At 36.2% G+C, this 22,492-nt stretch overlaps 1 protein-coding gene across 1 annotated transcript in view; it reads left to right on the top strand.

The window, feature by feature from the left end:
* LOC117036907 (EGF-like and EMI domain-containing protein 1) overlaps positions 1 to 22,492 on the top strand; it is a 567,893-nt gene that overhangs the window by 399,495 nt on the left and 145,906 nt on the right. The window contains exon 6 of the mRNA XM_033132361.1: positions 15,026 to 15,148. Within this exon, the coding sequence (XP_032988252.1) occupies positions 15,026 to 15,148 (123 nt within the window). The remainder of the gene's footprint in view (positions 1 to 15,025; positions 15,149 to 22,492) is intronic.

Genomic DNA, 22,492 nt, shown 5'->3' with positions numbered 1-22,492 from the left:
AAATAAAACGTGTATTTTATGTCTGTAATGATGTACAGATGAATGTATTAATATTATATATTAAAATATTTTCTTCAACCTAAAAGGTTAAGATATTAAAACATTTGTATGGGTCTCTGAAAGTATTGTGAGTCCTAGGTACTGAGCCGAATGGATAAGTTGTCCTTGATGGATGGTGGGTGTCATTAAAAACCACCACAGTAGATATGGGATGAGATCAGGGGAAAAGGATTCTGGGACCAGTGGGACAGCATGATGTCCTGGATGCGTGGAGAGAGGAAGGGAAGTCTTGAGGGAATAAGGAATTGCTCGATAAGGGTGTGGAGCCACAGTGAAAGGAGAGGCAAGTACTCAAGAGAAATGGGGTAATAAACAAAGAAAGTTTGGAGTCATACTGGGAAATAGTCTAGGTCTTCAGGCGTTGACACTTGCAAAAAAACAAAACAGTTTAATGCTTTGATCTAGAAGTGAAGGAGAGATGGGTCACATAACTCTTTTATTTTTATGTTTAATTTTATTCATTTGCTTTTCTAGATATACAATATATAAAATCATCAATATGTAATTCCATAGGTAATACATTTTCCGGGGGGGGGGCGGGGGGAAACTTTTTAGATGACTCTTAAATTTTAAGGAGGAAGGATCCCTAAATTAGATTCTCCTAGTTTCAAATTTGTGCTTTCCAAAAGAAATGAGAATGGGAATATTGTTTTGTTCCAGTTGGCGCTTTTAAATATAATCAGTGCATTAATTTTTGTAAATAGTAACTTCAGGGTTTGAATTCAGCACATTTATACTTAATTTACAAGTGCTAATGTTTCTAAGATAATTTTAAGCAATATAACATCAGATTATACGTGAGCTATTTTATAATAATAGAAGTCACATTTAACTACAGGTTAAGTGACTACATTAAAAGGGAATACACTTATTTTAATGGATTTCTAATCAAATGCTTAAATCCTGGATAGTCGAGAGGTGCACTTTAAATTAAATTGATCCTGGAAGTTTGGTTAAAAGCTATTGGCAAAGAGAAAAAAAAAAAACTGTGGAAAAAGGTATTTTGTTTTTAGTGTGATATTTTATGATAAATGGTACCTGTTTGAGTAAACATCAGACAAGGAAAGGTACAGAGAAAGAATGGGAGAATGTAATTTAATAATGGACAAAATGCATAAACAGATAGTTTGCCAAAAAAATAAGTATAACTTAAACAAGAAATGTTTATTCTCTAAAGTAGTAACGTACAAATTAAAAAAGGTACCAATTTTCCTAAATAAATGAATTAGCAAAATGTTGCATTGTTTATTTGCACTATTTTGTTTATGATATTTTTTTTGTTTTAAAATAACTTTCTCAGATTGAAAAAAATATGTAGTTATTGGTGTTTGTTTCTTTCAAATGCTTTGCAATGCATTTATGTAAAAGGGTGGGGGAGGAGACAAAGAAGTAGTAGTGTAATAGGAAGAAGACATGAAAGGAATGAAGCAGTAAGCTCTCCACAGTTGCAAGTGTTTAATCAGAGTCTGAACAGCCATTTGTTAAAAATATTGAAGGGATTCCTGCAGTGTGTAGGAGTTTGGACTGCTTTATCTTTTATAGTCCTTTCAAGTTCTACAATTGAATAAATCAATTATTCCTAGCATGTTAATAAATGTTTTACTGAAACAGAAATAAAGGTGGCATTAGAAGTGACATACAATTTAACTATATTCACAAAAATATAAGGCAAAGTCAAGTTTTTGTAACATAAATAAAGAGCAACTTCAAGTATCCTATAGAAAAGAGTGCTTCTTTCCTAGCTGCTTGAGCAAAGTTCATGCTAAGATTCTGTTTCTTCTTCCTTGGGTCACGTGCCCTCCATAAGCAGAGTGACTGGGTGTTCTCAGGTTGTCTCTGTCAGGGTCCTGAGCCGACCCTGTAGTCTGGTGGTAAGTATAGAGTATAGGGGTAGTAATAGTCCTTACGTCCTCTATCCCAGCCTGCAAGAGAGGAACTCTGTAATCAGGAAAAAGAGAAGACAAAAAAAGATTTGTGCAGGTAAAATCATGACTAGAGCCCTGCAAAGTCATAATACCCATTCAAATTATTACAGTTTCTATCAAACGGCCATGCGTGGTATAAAGGGTGAGGTTTCTGGATGTTTTAAAAGAGCCGGTTAGTTTTAGCCAATTTGATCATTTCAAGTGGGATGTGGAGAAGAGCTGGACTAAAAGGAGGTAGGGTTAATCAGAGGTATTGGAAAGGAGAGAGGTTGTTTTTTAAGCTTCTTTTCTAAGTCTTAATTCCCAGCTTCTGGATCTTCATCCTGCTCTCCCAGCTGCCCGTGACAAAAAGCCACCCAAGGCACCATATCAGCCATAGGCCTAGTTTCTCTGCTGGCTTCTGGCTGGCTGTCTCTTCCTCTCTCATCTTTAAATTCCATAAAGATTTTATTCTTTCCTGAATCTGATATGTGGTGATAAGACTAATCAAAGCAAGCCACCTGAGATGAAAATACTAGCCTCACATTGACTTTCTCAGATTTTTCCTATTGACTCATATAATCAATTAGAGACAGAAGTTTTGGGCTTGGAGGTTCCTTTATCTCTCTCTCTCTCTCTCTCTCTCTCTCTCTCTCTCTCTCTCTCTCTCTCTCTCTCTCTCTCTCTCTCCCTCTCTCTCTCTCCCTCTCTCCCTTCCTCCCTCCCTCCCTCCCTCCCTTTCTCCTCCATATATCTATGTAATAGAACTCCAGTATATATTCTGTCCTGTATCTGAACACCTGGGAAAACACGTACTTTTCACGTGATGACCTGTAGAGTATCCGGAGTTCCAGGTGCCCCCTCCCCACAACCTCCATTCATGGGAGCCTTAGAGTTAGATATTCAATGGTCTTTAGAAGTGTCCTTGCATAATTTCGAGATGAACTTAGTTATCTCAATCAGTCATTCAGACAACCATTATTCATTATCTGCCTTCAATTTCCAAGCCTTGTGTTGGTCTTCCCATCTCCTGTGGTCTAGGTGTGTCACCATTCACTGTTTATTTAGGAAACACTTACTAAGCACTACTTAAATGCTAGAGTTATGTTAGGCTCAGAGGGAAAGGGCAGAAGCAGAAGCAGCCACTGTTCTGCTTAAATTTTCTCAGAAGATCATATCATTTATTCTCTCAGGGAGTGAACTGTGGGTTTGGTTCAAGGTTTCTGTTTCTCTAACCCAACAACCAGGGTGAGTGCCATACCCTGGAAATAACATTTTTAGCTCTCAGCCCATAGAGGTTTTGGTCCTTCCTTAACAACTGGAAAAGAATCAATGTATTTGGACTGAGTTGAACTGTATGTAGAAAAAAAAATTAGTTAAGCAAAACCAACTATATGAATTTTTGCTCAGGCTTAATTTTATTGAATTGCCCACCTTCCTGTACCATTGGTGCCTAATATTATGCAATACAAAAATAATTTTCCGTATCATTAAATACATGTCAAACTGATGTTTTTAGTAATCTCTGTGTATTAAGATTATGTAGTAACTGTGATTATGTAGTAAGCTCTGCTTTATTTTCACTGGCTTCTGTTTCCTCACACGGAGAGACTGTGATGACAATATTGTATCATAGTATATAAGAACTTTGTCACTCTGTGGTCCTCAGGCATGGTATTGGGTCATGTTATAGATGAGGCAGCAATATAATAGACCCATGAAAGAATGAATTTGGCAGCTCTGTTTTCAATAGGTTGTTCTGGGCTTGGAAATAAAAAAAAAAAAAAAAAAAAGTAAAGAAATAGACATCCCCAAAGGCTAACTTGCTATCCACATTCTGCACTTTAACATAAAGACCTTATACTTTCCAAATCTACCATATTATTTTCAGTCTCCATTTTATTTGATTTTCAGCAGCATTGATAGTGTTATTCGCTCTCCTTTAAAAAGACTCTCTTCCTTGAGTACCAGAATTCTACATTGTCCTGCTCCTTTCCACCTTCTCTTGCTCCTTCTCAGTCTCTTTTGCTGAGTTCTCTTTCTTTGCAAATTTAGCTATCCATTACTTATTTATTCTTTTTTCCCCCAATTGTTCACCAAATAGTATTGTGCATATACTATATGCCAGACACTGACATATGTGTTGGAAACACAGTGATAAGCAAAACACATACTGTCCTGTCCTCAAGAAGTTAACAGTAGAGTCAACTTGTTGGTTTCCTAGATTGGGTATTTGTACCTTTACTGTTCTTTAAAATCATAGGACAGCACACTAGCATGACATCATTTCCTTCTTCCCTTCTGAGATAACACAAAGGATCAGACTGACAAAGCGGACTCAGGCATATAAGAGACCTACCCAGGATCATGCTTTACTAATAATCTCAAGGCTTCAAGCAACTAATAAGCATAGGTGAAACAGAGAGGAGACAGGAACATCCTCTGTGGCTTCTAAGATCCTTCTACTCTGCAGCGGACATGGTCTTTCTAATCCAGAGTAACAAGCAATTATATGTGTAATTTCTATTCTGTATAGTCTCCAGAACTGAGCAGAGTCTGGGTTTATCCTATTTTTCATGCTAGCAAGTTAACCTTTTCCTGTTTCTTGGATGCTGACAGGAGATATGAGACTCCTGGGTCAAAAACAAAGGATTTCATTACTCACAGCAAAAGCAGTAGCCAGAGCTTCATTTGTTTGTGTCAATTCTCCATGCCCCCTAAATCCCACAGCAGTAACACAAAGGGCTCATTATGGATGCCTGCAGATTCAATTGGTCACATTATACCAGGGAAACATTGAACTTGAGGAACCCACCACTTTTTTAGGTAGCGGAAACAAGCCTGCTCTTTTTCTCGGGGGAGATGTTAGCTCATCTCTCTGTACAAATACAGCTTTGAAAAATGTCTTGGATGAAGAGTGAGCAGAGCCTTCTGCATTCTTGGCGTACCCAACAAAAATGTGTAGGGACGCTCAGGGCCCATCGCGGATGGCTTCTCCCAAAGTATAACTTCTCTTGGGATGAACTAATGTAATTTAAGATTCTCAATAATTTGAGAATTCCCTCTCTCTCTTACATTTTTGAATCAAACCCTTCCCGTCAGACTTTAAACTATTGAAAGACTCGTCCACCTTAAAAACCCTCTCCCTCTACCACACCCCCCTGTCCAATTACAACCTCCTCTTCTTAACAATTATACTTACTACATACCTTAAGTCTCTGTTTCCCTTTTTTGTCTCCCACTTCTTCAATCCAACGCACTGCAACCTAGGATCGATTTCAGCTACTCCACTGAAACAGCTTTCTGTCCCTCACATTATTACCCCCGTACGTGGGGGTAATAACGGTATCTATTACATGGGGCTTTCTTTAGTATTGACTATGTTAATAACTATCTATGTAAAGAGTTTAGAGCAGTGCATGACACATAGCAAATGTTCAATAATTGTTAGGTGGCTTGTATTCACTAGCATTCTCTTCTTCATCAGTATCATCAGTGAATTATTGTTGCTAAATCCAATGGGCATGCTCCAGTTGCTACTTGACATCTTTTTCCTGTGTTGACCACCTTTTCCTCCTTGAAATTCCCCCTCCCTCAGCTTCCATGATGCCAGACTCTCTCAGTTTTCCTCCTACTTCTCTGTATTACCTTCTTGGTCAGCTTTGTCTATGCTACCTCAGTCTGCCTTAAATGTGGATATTCTTAGGGGTCTTTTTTGCACTCCTTTCTCTTCTTTATCTACATGCTTTTGCTTAGTGAAATCCACTCCTGTGGCTTGAGTTATTATCTATATGGAGATACCTAATACTCTGTACTTCATTCATTTACTTATTTAATATCTATAGAGCATCTTCTGTGTGCCAAACTCTGGGATTATAATTCTGAACAAACACATGCAGGGACTTAGTCATTAAAGGGGGATGCCGACATCAAACAAATAATCACACATACAAATAAACTATTGTAGATGAGTTAAGTGCTCCAGAGGAAAGGAAGATAGCCCTACAAAAGTACAACACATAGATTTGACCTAGATTGAAGGAGAAATGCAGACCTCCCTGAGGTAGTGGTGCTTGGGTGGATACCTACAAGAATCGTACTCAGTAAGTCACGGAAGGAAGGTGGAAGTAAAAGGGAGTACAGAGTCTTCAAGGAACTTAAAGAAGGTCATTATTGCTAAAAATGGTAGAAGGAAACAGATAGCAAGATAAAATTGGAAAAGGAGGTAAAAATCAGGCCATACAGAGATGTGCAGATCATGTTGGTGTTTGTTCAGTTTTATCCTGTGAGTAATGGGAAGTTATTGAAGGGTATAAAACTGTGACAGGAATGAAGCAATGGGTGATGTGGTCAGATTTTTGTAGTTAAAACATTGCTCTGGTTCAGCATGAATACATTGGAGGCCCCAATGGTGAATGTGGAGGGAGCTTCAGTAGTCTATTGTAACCATCCATGCAGCTTGGATTTGAGTGCTGTCAATGGAGATGAGAAGTGGCCAGATTGGATAAGTTTTAGGAGATAAGTTTTATAATAGTAAAATTCAGTATTAGATGAGATATGGGTGAAGGAGAGGAAAATCTCAAGGATGACTCCAAATTTTTAAGCCTGTGCAGGTAGATAGATGGTAACTGAAAAATCAGCCCATATTTTTCTCCTGATTTTAGTCCACATACTCAGTTGTCTACTACATATACCCAACTGCCCATCTCACTTGCTCATCAAATCATTTATGTCCAAAACTGAACTATTTTTCCCATATCAAATGTTCCTCCTCCTGTGCTATTTCAGTGAATGCCACAACCATCCATAAAATTGATCAAGGCAGTTGACCTGACTCTTTCTTCTCCATCACATCTGGTTAATAACCAAGTTATATTGATTTTTCTCTCCTTAACATTTTTTACATCTGTCCGCTTGTCTCTATTGCCACTGCTACTAGCTTAGGTCAGTCCTCATTATCTTTCATCTGGATTTTGGCAATAGTTATTACTTGGCTTTTCTGCCATCAGTCTCCCATTCCTCTAATCTATTATTTGCCCTGCTGGTGCCCATAGTCTCTGAAGTCAAGCTATATAGTTCCTTAGTATAGCAGAAAAGGCTCTCCAGGATCAGGACCAGCCACATCTCTAGCATGTTCCCTTTAATCCTTATTCCACGTAGACCAAACAAATTCCATTTTCTATGAAAGCCTGTACTGTGCTATCTTCAGCACAAGACTTTTGAGCTTTGTTTCTTCCCAATACTGTCATTCTTTTCAAAATACACATCACTGTCCTGTTTGCCTCTTTGTGAACTTGGTGGTTTTTGCTGAGAAAAGTTTATTTCTGGGTGAATATCTAGGCTAGAAAACTGGTAACATTAAAATATACATATATTTTTACAAGGGCAGAAGGTAGGGAAACAATAGTATCTTCAAAGTCACAAGCATGCATTTATTTTCTACTAACTGAGCATGAAGCTACTAGAGGTTTTAGCTACCAAGGTGGGAACAGAAGGAGAAATCAGAGGCCAAGCATTGGGGAAAAGCTAAGGAAGGATCACTCACAGAGGGCTTGTGAAGTAGCCATTCAGGAAGACATCTTCAACCTCTCTGGCACTATCGATGTACCACAACTTTGCCCAGGCAGTTTGATAAACTCTTAATATTTGTAATAAAAAAAGAACAATAATTGTGACACATCTCCAATTTCATTAGAATTTTGATGGATTGAATTGCTCTAATAAATGCTATAAGAAGAGCTAAATGACTTTTTCTGACCCTTGATGACATATAGATTAAATCATTTTATTGATTAGAGAATAGTAAATCTTTTTGAAAAGCATATGCTGAGTTTGAGCTGCACTTGGTGACTTCCTCTTACACACTGGTTTTACAGCATGCATGTATCAGTTACGATGATTTTACTTACAAGTAAGAGGATTATACAACCCAGAATGCGTAAACAATAAAAGAGGGTTATTTATTCACTTGACTGAGAAGTCCAAAGGAGGTAGGACTTCAGGCACCGTTCAATCAGGGCTCCAACTCCTGTTCTCTGTGAGTCCTCAGTTCTGTCCCGTGTTTTGGCTTTATCTTTAGTGTAGCTTCACTCATGGTGTAAGATGGCTTCTGCAAAATGTCTCACATGCACATATTACAATTTCCAGAGCTAGAGGGCATCTACGTCCCAGGAATCCCGACCTTTTTGTTGAGCTTCATGCTCACTGGATCACATCTGAATGAATTCATTAATTCCTGAGAAAGCTTATTGCTAATGAGGAAATTACCTGGTCCAATTCACTGAGATGAGAGTATACCCAGTAGAGTCCACCTTGGATTTGGGAGAGGACTGGTATTCATCAATCCCAGATAAACTACATGACTTCTCTAAAATGAAAGAGATGAAATTCCCTAAAGAAAAACTTTGGAGTTATTTCATATGTGTGAAGAAGAAAGATGAGTAAATCCCAAGCAGGCAACCACTGAATATTCACTACAGACACAGTTCAAATATGTTCGTTAGCAAACTTAGAAATTATTTTGTGCCCTGGATTTTTAAAGCTATTTGTAAATGGCCAAAAACAAACATTAAGAATTTACTGCAAGGGTAAAGAGGAGGTCCAATTCTAAGAAACCCCATTGATAAATATGGGCAAAAAAGAAGACTGAATGCTGTGGTTTGAGAAGACTCTCAAACCACCCATATATTTATTCAGTCATAGAACACTTACGGAATATCGGCTCTATGCCAGAAAATGCTTAATACAACAGGATCTTTCAACCTTAGTTCATTCAATCAGGCACTACAGAATTATAACCAAAAAGCCAGCAGTTTTGATGTACTATAGCATATCAGAGTGAAAGTAGTATGGTAGAACAGAGTGAAAAATAAAACCACATGGAAAATCTAGTGGAATCTTCACCACATTCTTCAATATTTCCTTCAAACCTTACACTTCTACAATGTAATCTCCAACAATAAAGCAATCCAGGAACACTTATTTTCAATCAATAGATTTCTGAAAACAGTATGTTAAAAGGCAAATGGAAGAATAATTTATCTTACTCTGGTTGCACAGTCTAAGAAAAATAATATGAAACAATTTTTGTTGTTTAGAAGCAAAAGTGGATCATTGTTGTCTCAGGGAGCTTTTATGTGCAAAATGTATTTGATAATAAAGTAAATTCCTTTAAGCTATTATATTCTGTGACCATCTGGGGAAATAGTTTTGGGGATAAATACAGCAGAAATATTTATAGAAAGGACATTAAAAAAGAAAAATAGCAGATATGGTTGATTTTCTTTGACATTCTTTTATAGCATAAAAGTCATGAAATCCTTGGTCCATATCATAGTGAAATGCTGGAAAAATTCTAATCACTTTATCTATCCCCAGCAGTGTCCTGGAGCTCTAATTTTAAGGGCAGGGCTTTCTGTAAGCATCAAACATGAAGATATAACTCAGAATTTAGGGAGAAATAGTTTCTTCCCATGAAGTATACTTGATAATAACATTTTAATGTAATATTGACATTTCTGGTTTTTAACTCTGTTGGGCAGAATCTTGATGGGAAGGAAAATCACTTGTGACAGCTTCAGCATGAGTGTCTGATATAATGACAATTTAACTTGGTTTTAGCCTATATCAGAGGTAGTCTATCAGAAAAGAACCGGCATATCCTTCATATTTTATAGAAACAAGTCATTTCTAATAACAGATAATGCTAAAATTGTCTTAAAATTATTAACTATTGTTGAATGAATATTTTGGAAAATATTGGTGGTTTATTTTTGGAGGTTTTAGTAAATAATTAATATATATTTATTAATGAGGTGTGATCAAACAATACAGTGAATGTTTAAATTTAAAAAAATTACTAAAGTAAAATTGCCATTACTAAAAATTATTAAAGTAAAAAATTATTACAGTAACATTGCCATTAATCCCCCTCAAAATACTCCCCCTCACTTTGAACACACTTACCCATCATTCTTGCCACTTTCTGAGGCAGTTCTGGAAGTCCTCTATCATGAGTATCTTTAGTTGTGCTGTTGCTACTGCCTCGATGTCCTGAATCATTTTGACTTTGGGGAAGAGCCAGGAGTCACACGGTGCCAGATCTGGTGAATAAGGTGGATGAGGACACACCATAATGTTTTCATTTGACAGAAATTGCTGTACCAGAAGCGATGTGTGACACAATGTTGTCATGATGGAGTAGGATTTTATGGCACACTTGAAAACATACCTCTCTCAACTGTAACTCACAACCGACTGCACCAAACAAATTGAAACTTGTCACACACTATTACCAAGGTTCGACGTGCTGCTTCCCATATTGAAGATCCCTGCCTTTCCATTGGCTAGCAATCACCAGAAGCATTCACTGTATTTTCCGATCAAAACAGAAAGTCTCTGTGGCACCATCAGCGCCCAGACAATTCTGATTACGGCAAATTACTGCTTGAGCAACGTTGTCCAAAGTGTCCACTTGTATACATGTTTTGGACACCCCCAGTTTATATATAATATTTTGGTCAGAGTATTGGTTTATTCATTTGGCTCAAATTATGACATGTGTGATCCATGTGACACTAATGGTTGAACAGAGGCTTATCTACACTCTGCTCAGAGTATGGTCCACAGGCCATCAGCATCAAAATTACCTCGGCTTTATTAGAAATGCAGAATCTCAGCCTCCAGTCCCAGATCTACTGAATCAGCATGTGCATTTTAACAAGATCCCTGGGTGGTTCACACATTAACTAAGTCAGGGGTTCTCAACTCTGGCTACACATCAAAATCACTTAGGGTGCTTTTAAAGTGTTGGATTCTCAGACCTTACCCTGGACCAATTAAATCAGACTCTTTAAAGACCTAAGGCACGGGTATCTTACATGCTCACCATGATTCTCATGTGCTGCCCGGTATGAGGACGATGGGCTATGCAGTGCCCAAACAATAAATAAATTCACTGAATTCTGAAAGGGCCAAAAAGAAAAAGGAAGTCAAACCAGTCACTTTGTATTTGGTACTATTTTACAAATGACTGCATTTTTTTTTTAACTGTTCATAAGTTTGCTTAGCTACTGTGTGAATGAATGAACATAGCCTATTGAGTCTCAACCTGCCCTTTGTATTTTTAAATCAGGAAGAGGAACGCTTTGCTATTCAAATTAATTAAAATGAGATTTTAGGTTTGTTTTTCAACTTCACTTCCTTCGCCAACCTTATTTTCCATCCTGACAGGTCTAACTACTAAATCTCAGACACTGCACATTCACACCTCTGCACCTTTGGGTGCACTCACTCCTTCCTGTCCACGTGCTCAGTTCTGTTTTTACCTCAAACATTCCCTCATCACTCTAGCCCAAATGGATTTTCTCTCCCTTGAATTCCCATGCCGCTGCTGTTTCTGTCATGCACTCTTACTTTATGGTCTTCTATTGTTAGTTCCACTATGTAATGAAATAAAATTACCTTTGAAAAAAATTCTACATGTAATCTCTGGCATTAGTAGTCTATTCCAAAATATTATGCAGGAATAGGAAAGGAAAAAAATAAATCATCATAGCACATATGGTCGTCATTATGTAGATGAGAAAACTGAGTCTCCGAAATGCAAGGTGACAGGCTAGTGAGATTCAGCACTTAGATATTTTTTCTGACATTATCTGACACAAAGTACAAGAGGAGGTTTGGTTCACTATAATTTTTATGTGTGTGTTTCCAACATAGTACTTTAATTATAGTTCCGGGGCCAATTAAAAACATGACTAAAGTAAAACATATTGAAAGATAACTCATTCTTGAAGTCAGTGTCCACTCTTATGATTTTTCTTTTTTACATTAAATTGGTTTCTTTTGTCAGAAAATTATTGAAGCTTGAGAAGTAGGGACAAAGGAAAATTGTCATAATATATTCTTTCTATAAAGTTACTTTTTAATTACACAAGTAATACCTGAATAACAATTACTTGTAAAAAATTATAACATAGATAATAAAATCTCTTGTCCGACACCCCACATACATTTCCTGCACTTTACCAGTCTATATATCTTTATTCACTCCTCAGAACTAATCATTTATATCTGTACACATCCTTTAAGACATTTTAATGTACTTAAACACACAAATGTGATATATGAGGTCATACAATTATGTTTGTGAACTCATCCTAGAAAAAATGCTACATACCTCATTGCTCAATATTACTAAGGTCTCCTTCAAAGTACTCCCCTTGGGAAGTTATGCACTGATGCCACCCTTCAAAGCAATTTTGGAACTCTTTTTCTGGAATGGCCATCAGAGCTGTCTTCGTCTTACACTCGATGTCCTGAATGTCATCAAAATGTCTTCCTTTCAATATTTCCTTTACCTTTGGGTAAAGAAAGAAGTCATTGGGGGCCAGATCAGGTGAGTAGGGAGGGTGTCCCAATATAGTTATTTGTTTACGGGCTAAAAACTCCCTCACAGACAATGCCCTGTGAGCTGGTGCATTATCATGATGCAAGAGCCATGACTTGTTGGCGAAAAGTTCAGGTCGTCTAACTTTTTCACACAGCTTTTCCAGCACTTCCAAATAGTAAATTTGGTTAACTGTTTGTCCAGTTGGTACAAATTCCTAATGAGTAATCCTTCTGATAACAAAAAAGGTTAACAACATTGTTGCAACGAGTTCGCAAACTTACAATAATTTTTGATGGTGGCAATTTTTGATGTTTTATTATCTAAAACATAGTATTCTTGGGAATTTTATTTGTATGTTTAAAATGTGTAAAACCTGGAAAGGATATGTAATTCAGGGGTTGACAGAATTAAGTTTCAAAAGTATATATCATCTCTGTGGAATAATACTCTAAAGTTAGGAAGATAAAAATTTAGTTAGCGTAAATATTAAAACCCTGCATAAAGTGCAAGTAACAAACAGAGAATTCTGATGTGACATTAGTTTATATGAAAAAGACTTAGAGTTATGTTTATCACAGACTCAAAATTTAATAAAAATTCTAATACTTGGAAAAGCAGTAGTTCTTATCTCTAAAATAAGATTCCGTTAAAAATATCTGAAATTACTCCTGGATATATAATTTTAGAAAGAAAATATTAGATTGGATAAACTGTGTACATCCAGTTTGATATACAAAATAGTGGACTAGTAATTTTAAAATGTGGAACTTATTTTGTGACGATATATTTTTCATATGTATATATTTTCATTTTCATAAAAATAACACTGCCACGTAAAAGAACATGTTTTTGTTTTTGCTTTCTTCAGTTTAACTCCTCTAGTTTTATTACAGTACAAAACATTCATTACAGATCAGATGATTTTAGCATGAAAACGTCCTGTAATGAGGCATTGCAATAGTATTCCTCCTCAATGTGTATATCTTCTCAAGTAAGAATTTTGCTCTGTGGAATTAATCTCACTCAATGTAAAACTAATTGTCTATTATAACATATTTTAGTGAAAAATATTCACACTCAACATTCTTTGCCATAATGTCTGGAATTGGGGCATGGGAATTCAGGGACATTCTGTGCATGAAACATGCTTTCCCATGCCAATGTCAACTTCTCTGCCTGATTTTTACTTCGACATGTGCCAAAAGACATAAATTTTGAATAAAAATATTTTCCTAACAAGAAAATTTAGAAACTCTTAATCCACTGTTTATCTGAAAAGCTATCCCAACGTTTGTGAATATTCTTGTTTTAGTAATTTCAGATACATAAGTATTGATTATAGAGGGTACAAGGAATTACAGATTCTGAGAAATAAATTGGTTTGCCTTTCTTAAAAGAAGATTGATATTATATTCATTTGTTATGACCTTGGTTGATCGTAAGACACACGAGGTCTGCCAATTAAGTTCGCAAACTGGATGCAATGATGTTGCTAACCTTTTTTGTTATCAGAGGGAATATTCATTAGGAATTTGAACCAACTGGACAAACAGTTAACCAAGGTTACTATTTGGAAGTGCTGAAAAGGCTGCGTGAAAAAGTTAGATGAACGGAACTTTTCGCCAATAATTCATGGTCTTACATCACGACAGTGCACCAGCTCACAGGGCATTGTCTGTGAGGGAGCTTTTAGCCAGTAAACAAATAACTGTATTGGAACACCCTCCCTACTCACCTGATCTGGACCACAATGACTTCTTTCTTTACCCAAAGATAAAGGAAATATTGAAAGGAAGGCATTTTGATGACATTCAGGACATCAAGTGTAATACAACAACCGTTCTAATGGCCATTCCAGAAAAAGAGTTCCAAAATTGCTTTGAAGGGTGGTGGCTTCAGTACATAGCTCCCCAGGTGAAGTACTTCGAAGGTGACCTTAGTGATATTCAGCAATGAGGGATGTGGCACTTTTCCTAGGATGAATTTGCAAACATAACGGTCTGACCTCACAGGTGACCAGGAGTCTTGACCTCTTTTTAAATGTCTTTTTTCTAAAATTAAGGTACCCTCTCACATAAACACGTTAAGTATTTTAGAAAGCAGAAGTCTGACTGAAAAGGGAGAAGCTGAATCAATGAAGAAAATGTACTGATGTATTTTTAAGAACTCCAAACCATGATTATATTTTAATTTATCTATCTCTGTCCTGATGTCCACCATAGCACATGAGAAGGAGATTCAAGGGCTTAACTCTATTACTAGCTTTTCTCAGCAGTGTCAAAATAATAATAGGTGTTCCTCTACTAGTGTGTGCTGGCTTCAGATAGAGCAGTTCACTGTAATTCTTCCCTTCAATTTTCCTGTCCCATGGAAATATCTGTGTCTCAGATCTGTCTAATTAACCAGTATGTGAAAGTAGAAAATTGTGAGGCAATCCTTAAGTTCATCGTTGCTTGACTTTAAAAAGCTCAATAAAGGTTCTACCTACATTTCCTTGTTTACACAATGGAGCAAAATGGATCAAACAAGCACAGATTTGTGACAACAGAGTCCGTGCCTTTGTACAGTATAACACATACCGTGAATCAAAGAAATATTGTGCCACTTTTCCGAAGCTGACATTGGAATGAACGGCTTGTAATCCTGGCCATCTGTCTTCCTCCTCTAGATGTGGATGAATGTGTGGTGGTGAATGGAGGCTGCCAGCAGCGCTGTATTAACACTCTGGGCACCTTCCACTGTGAATGTGATACAGGATACAGACTCCATGCTGATGAACGCACCTGCCTAAGTGAGTAAATATTAGAACCAGCTTGAAGCCGTTTTCATTGAAAATCAACCTGCCCATGTAGAGGCAGGAAGGGAAGGTTTTTGTAAAAATATCTACAGAAGCTACCAGTTTGATAGTACAATTCTATTTCTTAGAATATAAAAAGATTTTTTGATATTAGAAAGCTAAGACAAAAAGACGGGGAAGGAAATATAGGAATTAACATCCACAAGCAAAATTTGAATCCCCAAATGGGTGAATGTTTCCATAGCATATCACTCTGCCATATGTGGTAAAGTATAAATGTGCTAGCTGTTGCTTATACACAGCAAGAACAGCACAGAGCCACAATGAAGGGAGGATGCTGGCCTGTTACAATCAGTAGTTACAATGTTCACTCATCTCATACCAGATTCAGAACTGGACTCACGATTATAAAAGCAAAAATTATAGTGGGTTATATGCCAAGCAGTTGAGAGTTGCTCAAGAATGGTTAAAACTACATACATTAAATATGAGGTTTGTATGTCTTTATTGTATGTACATCAACATGTTCTTGGATATTTTTGTGCATTAGCATTATTGTTTTAAGTCTTCTTTGTGTGTCTCTGAATTCTATACATTTCTTAAAATGAGTATGTGCTTTATACAGAAGAAAAAAACCAAAGGAGTAAAATTTGAAAATACTATGCTTCCGGTATGTTTTACAAATGTTCTTTTTTGTTTTAGCTGAAGTAATTTACATAAAAGGTTTTCTTGTTGTTCTTGAATGATGATCCTCAGATGGCATCGGGAAACACAAATTACATCACCAGGTCCCTTAAAAAAAGTTATTATATTAAAAGAATAGCACCTTATGCAGAATAATTTAATTGCTGGCTAATTTATTTTAGGTCTTGTTAAGCAGTTCATCTACTTAAAACTATTGGTATTTTATAACTTTTCTGTAATTATGAAACTTGGAATAGAAATCAGCTGATTTCACCTAGTTTTATAACATGTGCTCCGTCTTTCTTTTTCTAAACATGTCTTACAGGAAATGAGAGCAGGCCAAGGGAAATAGCTAAAAATGTCCTAGTCAGAGGTCTGATTTTGATAACAGAAAGTGGAGGTTCTGAGAGGGTAAAAAAAAAAAAAAAAAGAAAAAGAAAAAGAAAAAAATTAACCAAAGTCGAGGGAAATAGATGGAAGTCATACCCTAACATCCAGGGAACTCAGTATCATACTGACTGTATCTGCAGCAGGCACAAGTGGTAGGTAGGACATGCATAGTTATGTAATTAAAATACCCTTTTCTGTTTGCAGGATTTGGTTTTAGCAATAGGAATCCCTTTCCCGTCCCCATCCCCAACCTATAAGGTCTTCAGCTGGTAATAACCTTAAATTCCCATTACCACTTCTCTCAGTTGCAAATATTTAGGAGCAGCAGGATTATCGTTACATGCGATTGCGGTATTTATCAGTAAAGGTGGACCAGGTGAATTTTTGTGTCCGATATACAAAATATTTTGCAAAGTAGTGATTTATATAAATCTATGATATTTCGTCTTTGTGATAAGGCAGAATAAATACACTAGTAGCCAACAAAATTAAACTTATTGGTTAAATTAATTTTCTAAACCCTAGTAGTTATTAGCTATTTCTTAGTAAAATCATTAAGCTCTGTCCTTATTCCTCATCACCATTGCCCTTGAATTTTCCAATTTTTGTTTTAATGATATCAGGTCAAAATGGAGTTAGTATATTATGGTTTATCTTTTCTATTTCTATTCCTTAAAGCTCAATTCCTATTGTACAAATAAATTGATAATATGGTAATTTATTTCCAGCTTTATTTGGTGAGCTTGTCCTTGTGCAGAATTTCAACAGTGTGTACAAATTAAAAACTTTATATATATATATATATATATATATATATATATATATATATATATATATATTAAGCTTATGAGAAATAAAGCATTTAACTCCTTGGATGTCATTCTACAGAAGGCACTTGACCTTCGTGGCAATTTTGATGACTTTCTCATATGCATGCGCTGAAGGCTTGGTTTCAAAGAATGGTCTTAAGAATCTCAGTTGACACAATTATAGCAGTCTTGTTAAAAATGAGCTCAAGAACAATTTAAGCACTTCGTATTTAAAGATTAATAACCTGAGACTAAGGACAAGAACATTTTGTTTGCTTATTTGTGTTGAAGGAAAGTGTTTACTTAGAAAACTGAGTTTCACATTGGTCTGCATTTTGAGATATATTGTAGGAAGGCTCAGATATTTTTAAAAACAGGAAAATTAAATTAGATCACTTTCCCTTTGGGATTTTTTACATGGTAGGAGGCTGAAAATTGTAGTAGACAGAAATTCATCGTGACCCATGGTAGAGTCAGAGAAGAGAAGACGAAGTTACGGAATTTTACAAGTCCACTATTTTGGAGTACTTGAAATTAATTCCCTCCGTGTCTTCCTTCCTCCCTCCCTTCTTTTCCTTCCTTTGCCCCATTCTGCCCATCAGCCCTAGATCTACGCAAGTCACTTTTTGAATTAGAGCCTCCAGTGCTTTTTACACTTTTTTTTAATCACAGCCACAGGAAAGTAAACTCTCTGCACCCCAAAACACTTACAGAGTTACAGATCATTTCATTTCAAAAACAGGTTCCCTCTCTAAGAGCAGTGCATTTGTGGTGCCATACGGCCAGCAGTTATTAGTCAGCCTCTGCTATAATGATAATCACACAAAGTGGTGTAAGAGAAAGAGTCCATAGTAGCTGGCTGCAGTGGCAAGAAATGTGACAGTTCCTGGCCTGCTGTCATCTCTCCTGAAAGTCAGCATTAGGAAAGCCAGTCTGAGGAGATGTCCCACGTGTGAGAAGGATCACAGCAAGTGAAACCTGCTACACCCCGTTGGTGACAGGGCACAGACACAGCATGGGAGGTGGACAAAAGTGGAATTCTTGCCAGATTTGCTTTGCTGTTGGTGGTCTCTATTAGTTGCCTCGCAATTCACGTACTTTTAAATTTCACTTTGTTTGGAAACCAAAAGCTTAAAGTGGAAACTAGATTTAGCAATCACTGGAAAGACAGAGATGTTTATGTTCTTATTAGTCCACCATTAAATCTTATGCATGTGGAGTAGGGACAGTAGCACAGTGGGATCTAAGTTGATACCTGGCCTTCAGCTTAAGTTCTTAAATCACTTAATCTCTGTACATCTTGGTTTCCTCATGTGTAAAATGTAGACATTGGACAAAGTGACTTTAAAGTTACTACATCTCTAAAGTGTAGTAATTTTACGGAATTTTCATAACTACTAATTCTTTAAAAATCATCTGCTAACCTGCATTTTTTAAGACTCCATTGGATTATGTGTAGTAATTGTTTTAAAAGTGTTTAGAGAACTTAGACTTTAGAAAGTCCAAGCATAAAAACAGAGTGTGAGAATTTTATAGAATTTTAAGAAAAACGAGTGTGGAACTTAAGTGTTTTTATTGAAAAATATAATACTTTGAAGCTTTTGTAAAAATATTGTTTTCTATATTATAGGATCATATCTGAGAGAAATTCAAGGAATAATCTTGCCCAGTCTCCTACCTTAGAGATAAGACATCTGAGAGCTAAAAAGATCAAGTAGCTTTTACTCTGAAAAGGGGAAAAGTAGTTTTCAGGAAAACCTGGCTAATTTCACTCCTGATCAAATGTTTTAAAATAATTTCTGATAAATATAAATATAGACTAAGAAAAATCATAAAGGTACTGTCAAATGAAATTCTCATATTCTATTTTAGTAAATAGAGCTGAGGGTTAAAACAATGTATTTTCATAATAGCTATTGATAAAAGAAAACTACCTTACTTATGTTACTAGCCTATAAGTGCAAATTTACCACTCCTCTCCTACATTTCTATGATATGTTCCAACAAGCCTGGCTACTCTTAATTCTCCAAGTAAGCCATGCCCTTTCCACTTCCACACCTTACTTCACTTTTTACATAAACTCTCACCCCCAAGTCTTCGCCTGTCAAAACTCTGCTTACTGTGTTCCATATTAAATGTCAGTTGGCCAGTTAACCCTTCTTTGGTTACCCTAGCCAAGGCCTTCTCTCCTTCTCTGTCTCTCTCTCTGTCTCTCTGTCTCTCTCTCTGTATCTCTCTCTCTCTCTCTCTCTCTCTCTCTCTCTCTCTCTCTCTCATTCTCTCTCTCTCTCTCTTTCTCTCTGTAATTTTATGTTGCCTTAATGACACATTATAACATATAGTTTTATATATGTGTAATTGGACTTCAGACCTACTAAAAGATACTGGTGGCCTCCTAATTATCAGCATCAAGTGGAGTCTTTTCCATACCTTTCTTGATGGCCTCTGACACTGGTAATCACTTATTTTTCTGTCTTCCTCTTGACTTCCTGACAGCATAACTTGCAGCTTTAACTGCTGCCTCATTCTTCTTACATCTGGTCACCAGGGTTCTGAATTTGGATCATCTTTTTCTCTTTGCTATGGACTGCATTGTGTCCCCACAAATCTACATGTCGAAGCCCTAAATCCCAATGTGATAGTATTTGGAGATGGAGCTTTAGTGATAATTAGGTCAAATGAGCTCTTGAGGGTGCTGCCCTCGTGATGGGATTAGTGCCATACAAGAAGAGACAGAGAGAACTTGTTCTCTCTCTCCACCATATGAGGAGGAAGTGAGAAGGTGACTACCTGAGGCCAGGAAGAGAGCTCTCGCCAGAAACCAAAGTCTGCTGGACCTAGATCTCGAACTTCCTAGCCTCCAGAACTGTGAGAAAATAAAATTCTGTTGACTAAGACACCCATCTGTGGTATTATGTTATGGCAATAGCGTAGCCTCATCTATTCTCCTTTATTCACCCCCTCTCTAGTCTATCTCCATTTTGCTTTTCTCCTTTTAGAAATAAGTCAATATATGTAAAATATCTGGCAAGTATTAATTAAATGTTAGCTATTATTATAACAGAACATACAAAGATATAAGGATTTTACCCAGATGGGTTTTCTTGTTGGAGTAAAATTCAAATTGTTATAGTGTATTTAGCTTTTAATCTTGGCCAGTGTTATCTATTATAAGAATGTACTATCCTTTGATAGCCTTTAATTGGTGATTCTCTCATTTGTTTCAAAGCAGACTTTAGTAGGCATTACTAAATATTAATAATGATAATGTAGACTAAACTCTTTCTATGTGGATAATTTTTAACAGCCAGGGGCTAGATACCAAAATAATTTATATTACCCTAATTTTTTTTCTGTATTTGCTATGTAATTTGCATTTCAACTACCTTGTAAGTTTTTAGCTATAATTCGGTATACTTCACAAAATCTTTCTTGAATTTCCATTTTTAATAACCTTGTGAAATATGCTCAGCTCAAATCTCCATTCATAATCATGTCCTTCCCTTGTTGTATTTGTTGAAATTGGCTTTCCCAGAGGAGTGAAATAATTAAATGATTGAAAGTTTAATGTTTGCATATTTTGCTTACTTCTTCTTCATGCTTTTGCACATAAGTTTTATTAACATCTGCATTCACATGTAAACAAATGAAATCACTGATGTCTGCACAGAAAAACCTCAGATAAACACCATTTTAATTATTTTAGTCTTTAATACAAGAATTCTTCATTTTCAGTTGCTGGGAATAGTTAGGGTCTGGTTTTTTTTCAATGGCCCCTTTTTAGTCTCATTAAATGGGGGGAATGCAGAGGACTGAACTGAACACTGCAGATTTTTCTGTGTGATTATGTGTGCATAGTAGAGTCAGAGATCCTGTTTTAATTCCAAATAAGCAGAAGTTGGGCAGCAAGAAGAAGGTAGAGGTACAACCTCCAAGCTGGGTTAAATAAAGATATTCTTAATAAAACTTTGAACTTAGATACATTTTCATATATCAGATTTTTATGAGTTACACATTTTAAGATAATGCTAAACTTAGAAAAAAAAATTGAGAAACCCATTAGAGGTGATGGTCTTCACACAATGGATTCTTTTGTTCTTGATTTCAGTGTTCTCCTCGGTGATGCCGAAGTTTTATTTGATAAAAAGAATATAAGATTCTTTCTAGGAAATGCAAAGAGATTACCCTCAAACTGGAGATGAAAGAGCTTAAAGACTTTCATTATAACTACCTTTCAATTAGTTGCATTCTTTATGGAGACAAGTTAGAAACAGAATTCATTTCAAATGACAGCTGATGTCTTGAATAGGGCTGTGTCAGGTTAAAAAAATTGTTTAGATTGTCAGGCTGATGGCATCTCTCAGTCATTATCAGATTCATCACCCTCACAATATTCATCACTTTTGTGTGGTAGATGATAAATTTCATTCCCAAAAATTAAATTTAAGGAACACTTCCTCCCTGCCCTCCTTATCTCCAGTCAGTGGCCTTATAAAATAGTCATAAGCTTCTCAAGTTTTCATCCAGAATGTTGATTAGTAATCCAGTTCAAAAACTTTGTCCCTCTATTTGGACTTTAGGAGTATATTTATAAATCTTCCTGTTGTCTACAGGTTTTCTGCAGTCTGCAGAGTTGGGAATGTAGCACTTACCGTTGTCTGAATTCTACGCATCATGGAAGAGTTGTGTGATCTGGGTCCAGTTTCTTAGTCTCTCTGCTCTTCAGAGTCATATCATCTCTGTCTGTCTGTATTTACACCTAATAAAATCAGGATAATAATTTGAAAAAATCAATATTGTACACTGAACATCCCTTACAAAGAGGAATGTATTTAATGCACTAGAATAGGTGCCAATAGGGAATGGGAGAGATTGAGAGTGGACTCTGGGACTGAAAATAAAACAAGGGTGCTCCTTCCAAGGACTGGGAAATGATAAGAATTTTCCTTGAACTGAATGGTATGATGAACTCTATCTTCCATATCCGAGGTTAAAACAAAACAAAACAAAACGACGAAACATCAGCATAGTAGTCTTCATACTTCCCAGTTAGTTACCTTTTCATTTCTTCTTTCTGTCTATGTGAAAAGTATCTTCACATCTTCCTTCAGAAGAATCTTTAGGATTTTTTTTCTCATTTCATTTATAAAATATTTTTTAAAGTAAGATTTTTATAATATACATTGTATCAAATAATAAATCCCTAATATTGATTAATAAATAATTTTGTTTTCCTATGTTTCATGAATAATTTCACAGTGTATTACAGAATACCAACTCTGTAGGTTAAATTTAAATATGAAGAGATTAAAGCAGTATATGGCACATAGTGGATGCTTAGTAAATGGTGGCTTGAATTAATAACTTATAATTATTGTGTATCAACTCTTGCATTATTTCCCCACAATCAGAGCACCTATTCAATGCACAGAGATACTGAGAATGGGAGACTCT

The sequence above is a fragment of the Rhinolophus ferrumequinum genome, chromosome 2 (genome assembly GCF_004115265.2).
Source record: "Rhinolophus ferrumequinum isolate MPI-CBG mRhiFer1 chromosome 2, mRhiFer1_v1.p, whole genome shotgun sequence".
NCBI lineage: Eukaryota > Metazoa > Chordata > Mammalia > Chiroptera > Rhinolophidae > Rhinolophus > Rhinolophus ferrumequinum.
This window is presented reverse-complemented; position numbering and strand designations above follow the sequence as displayed.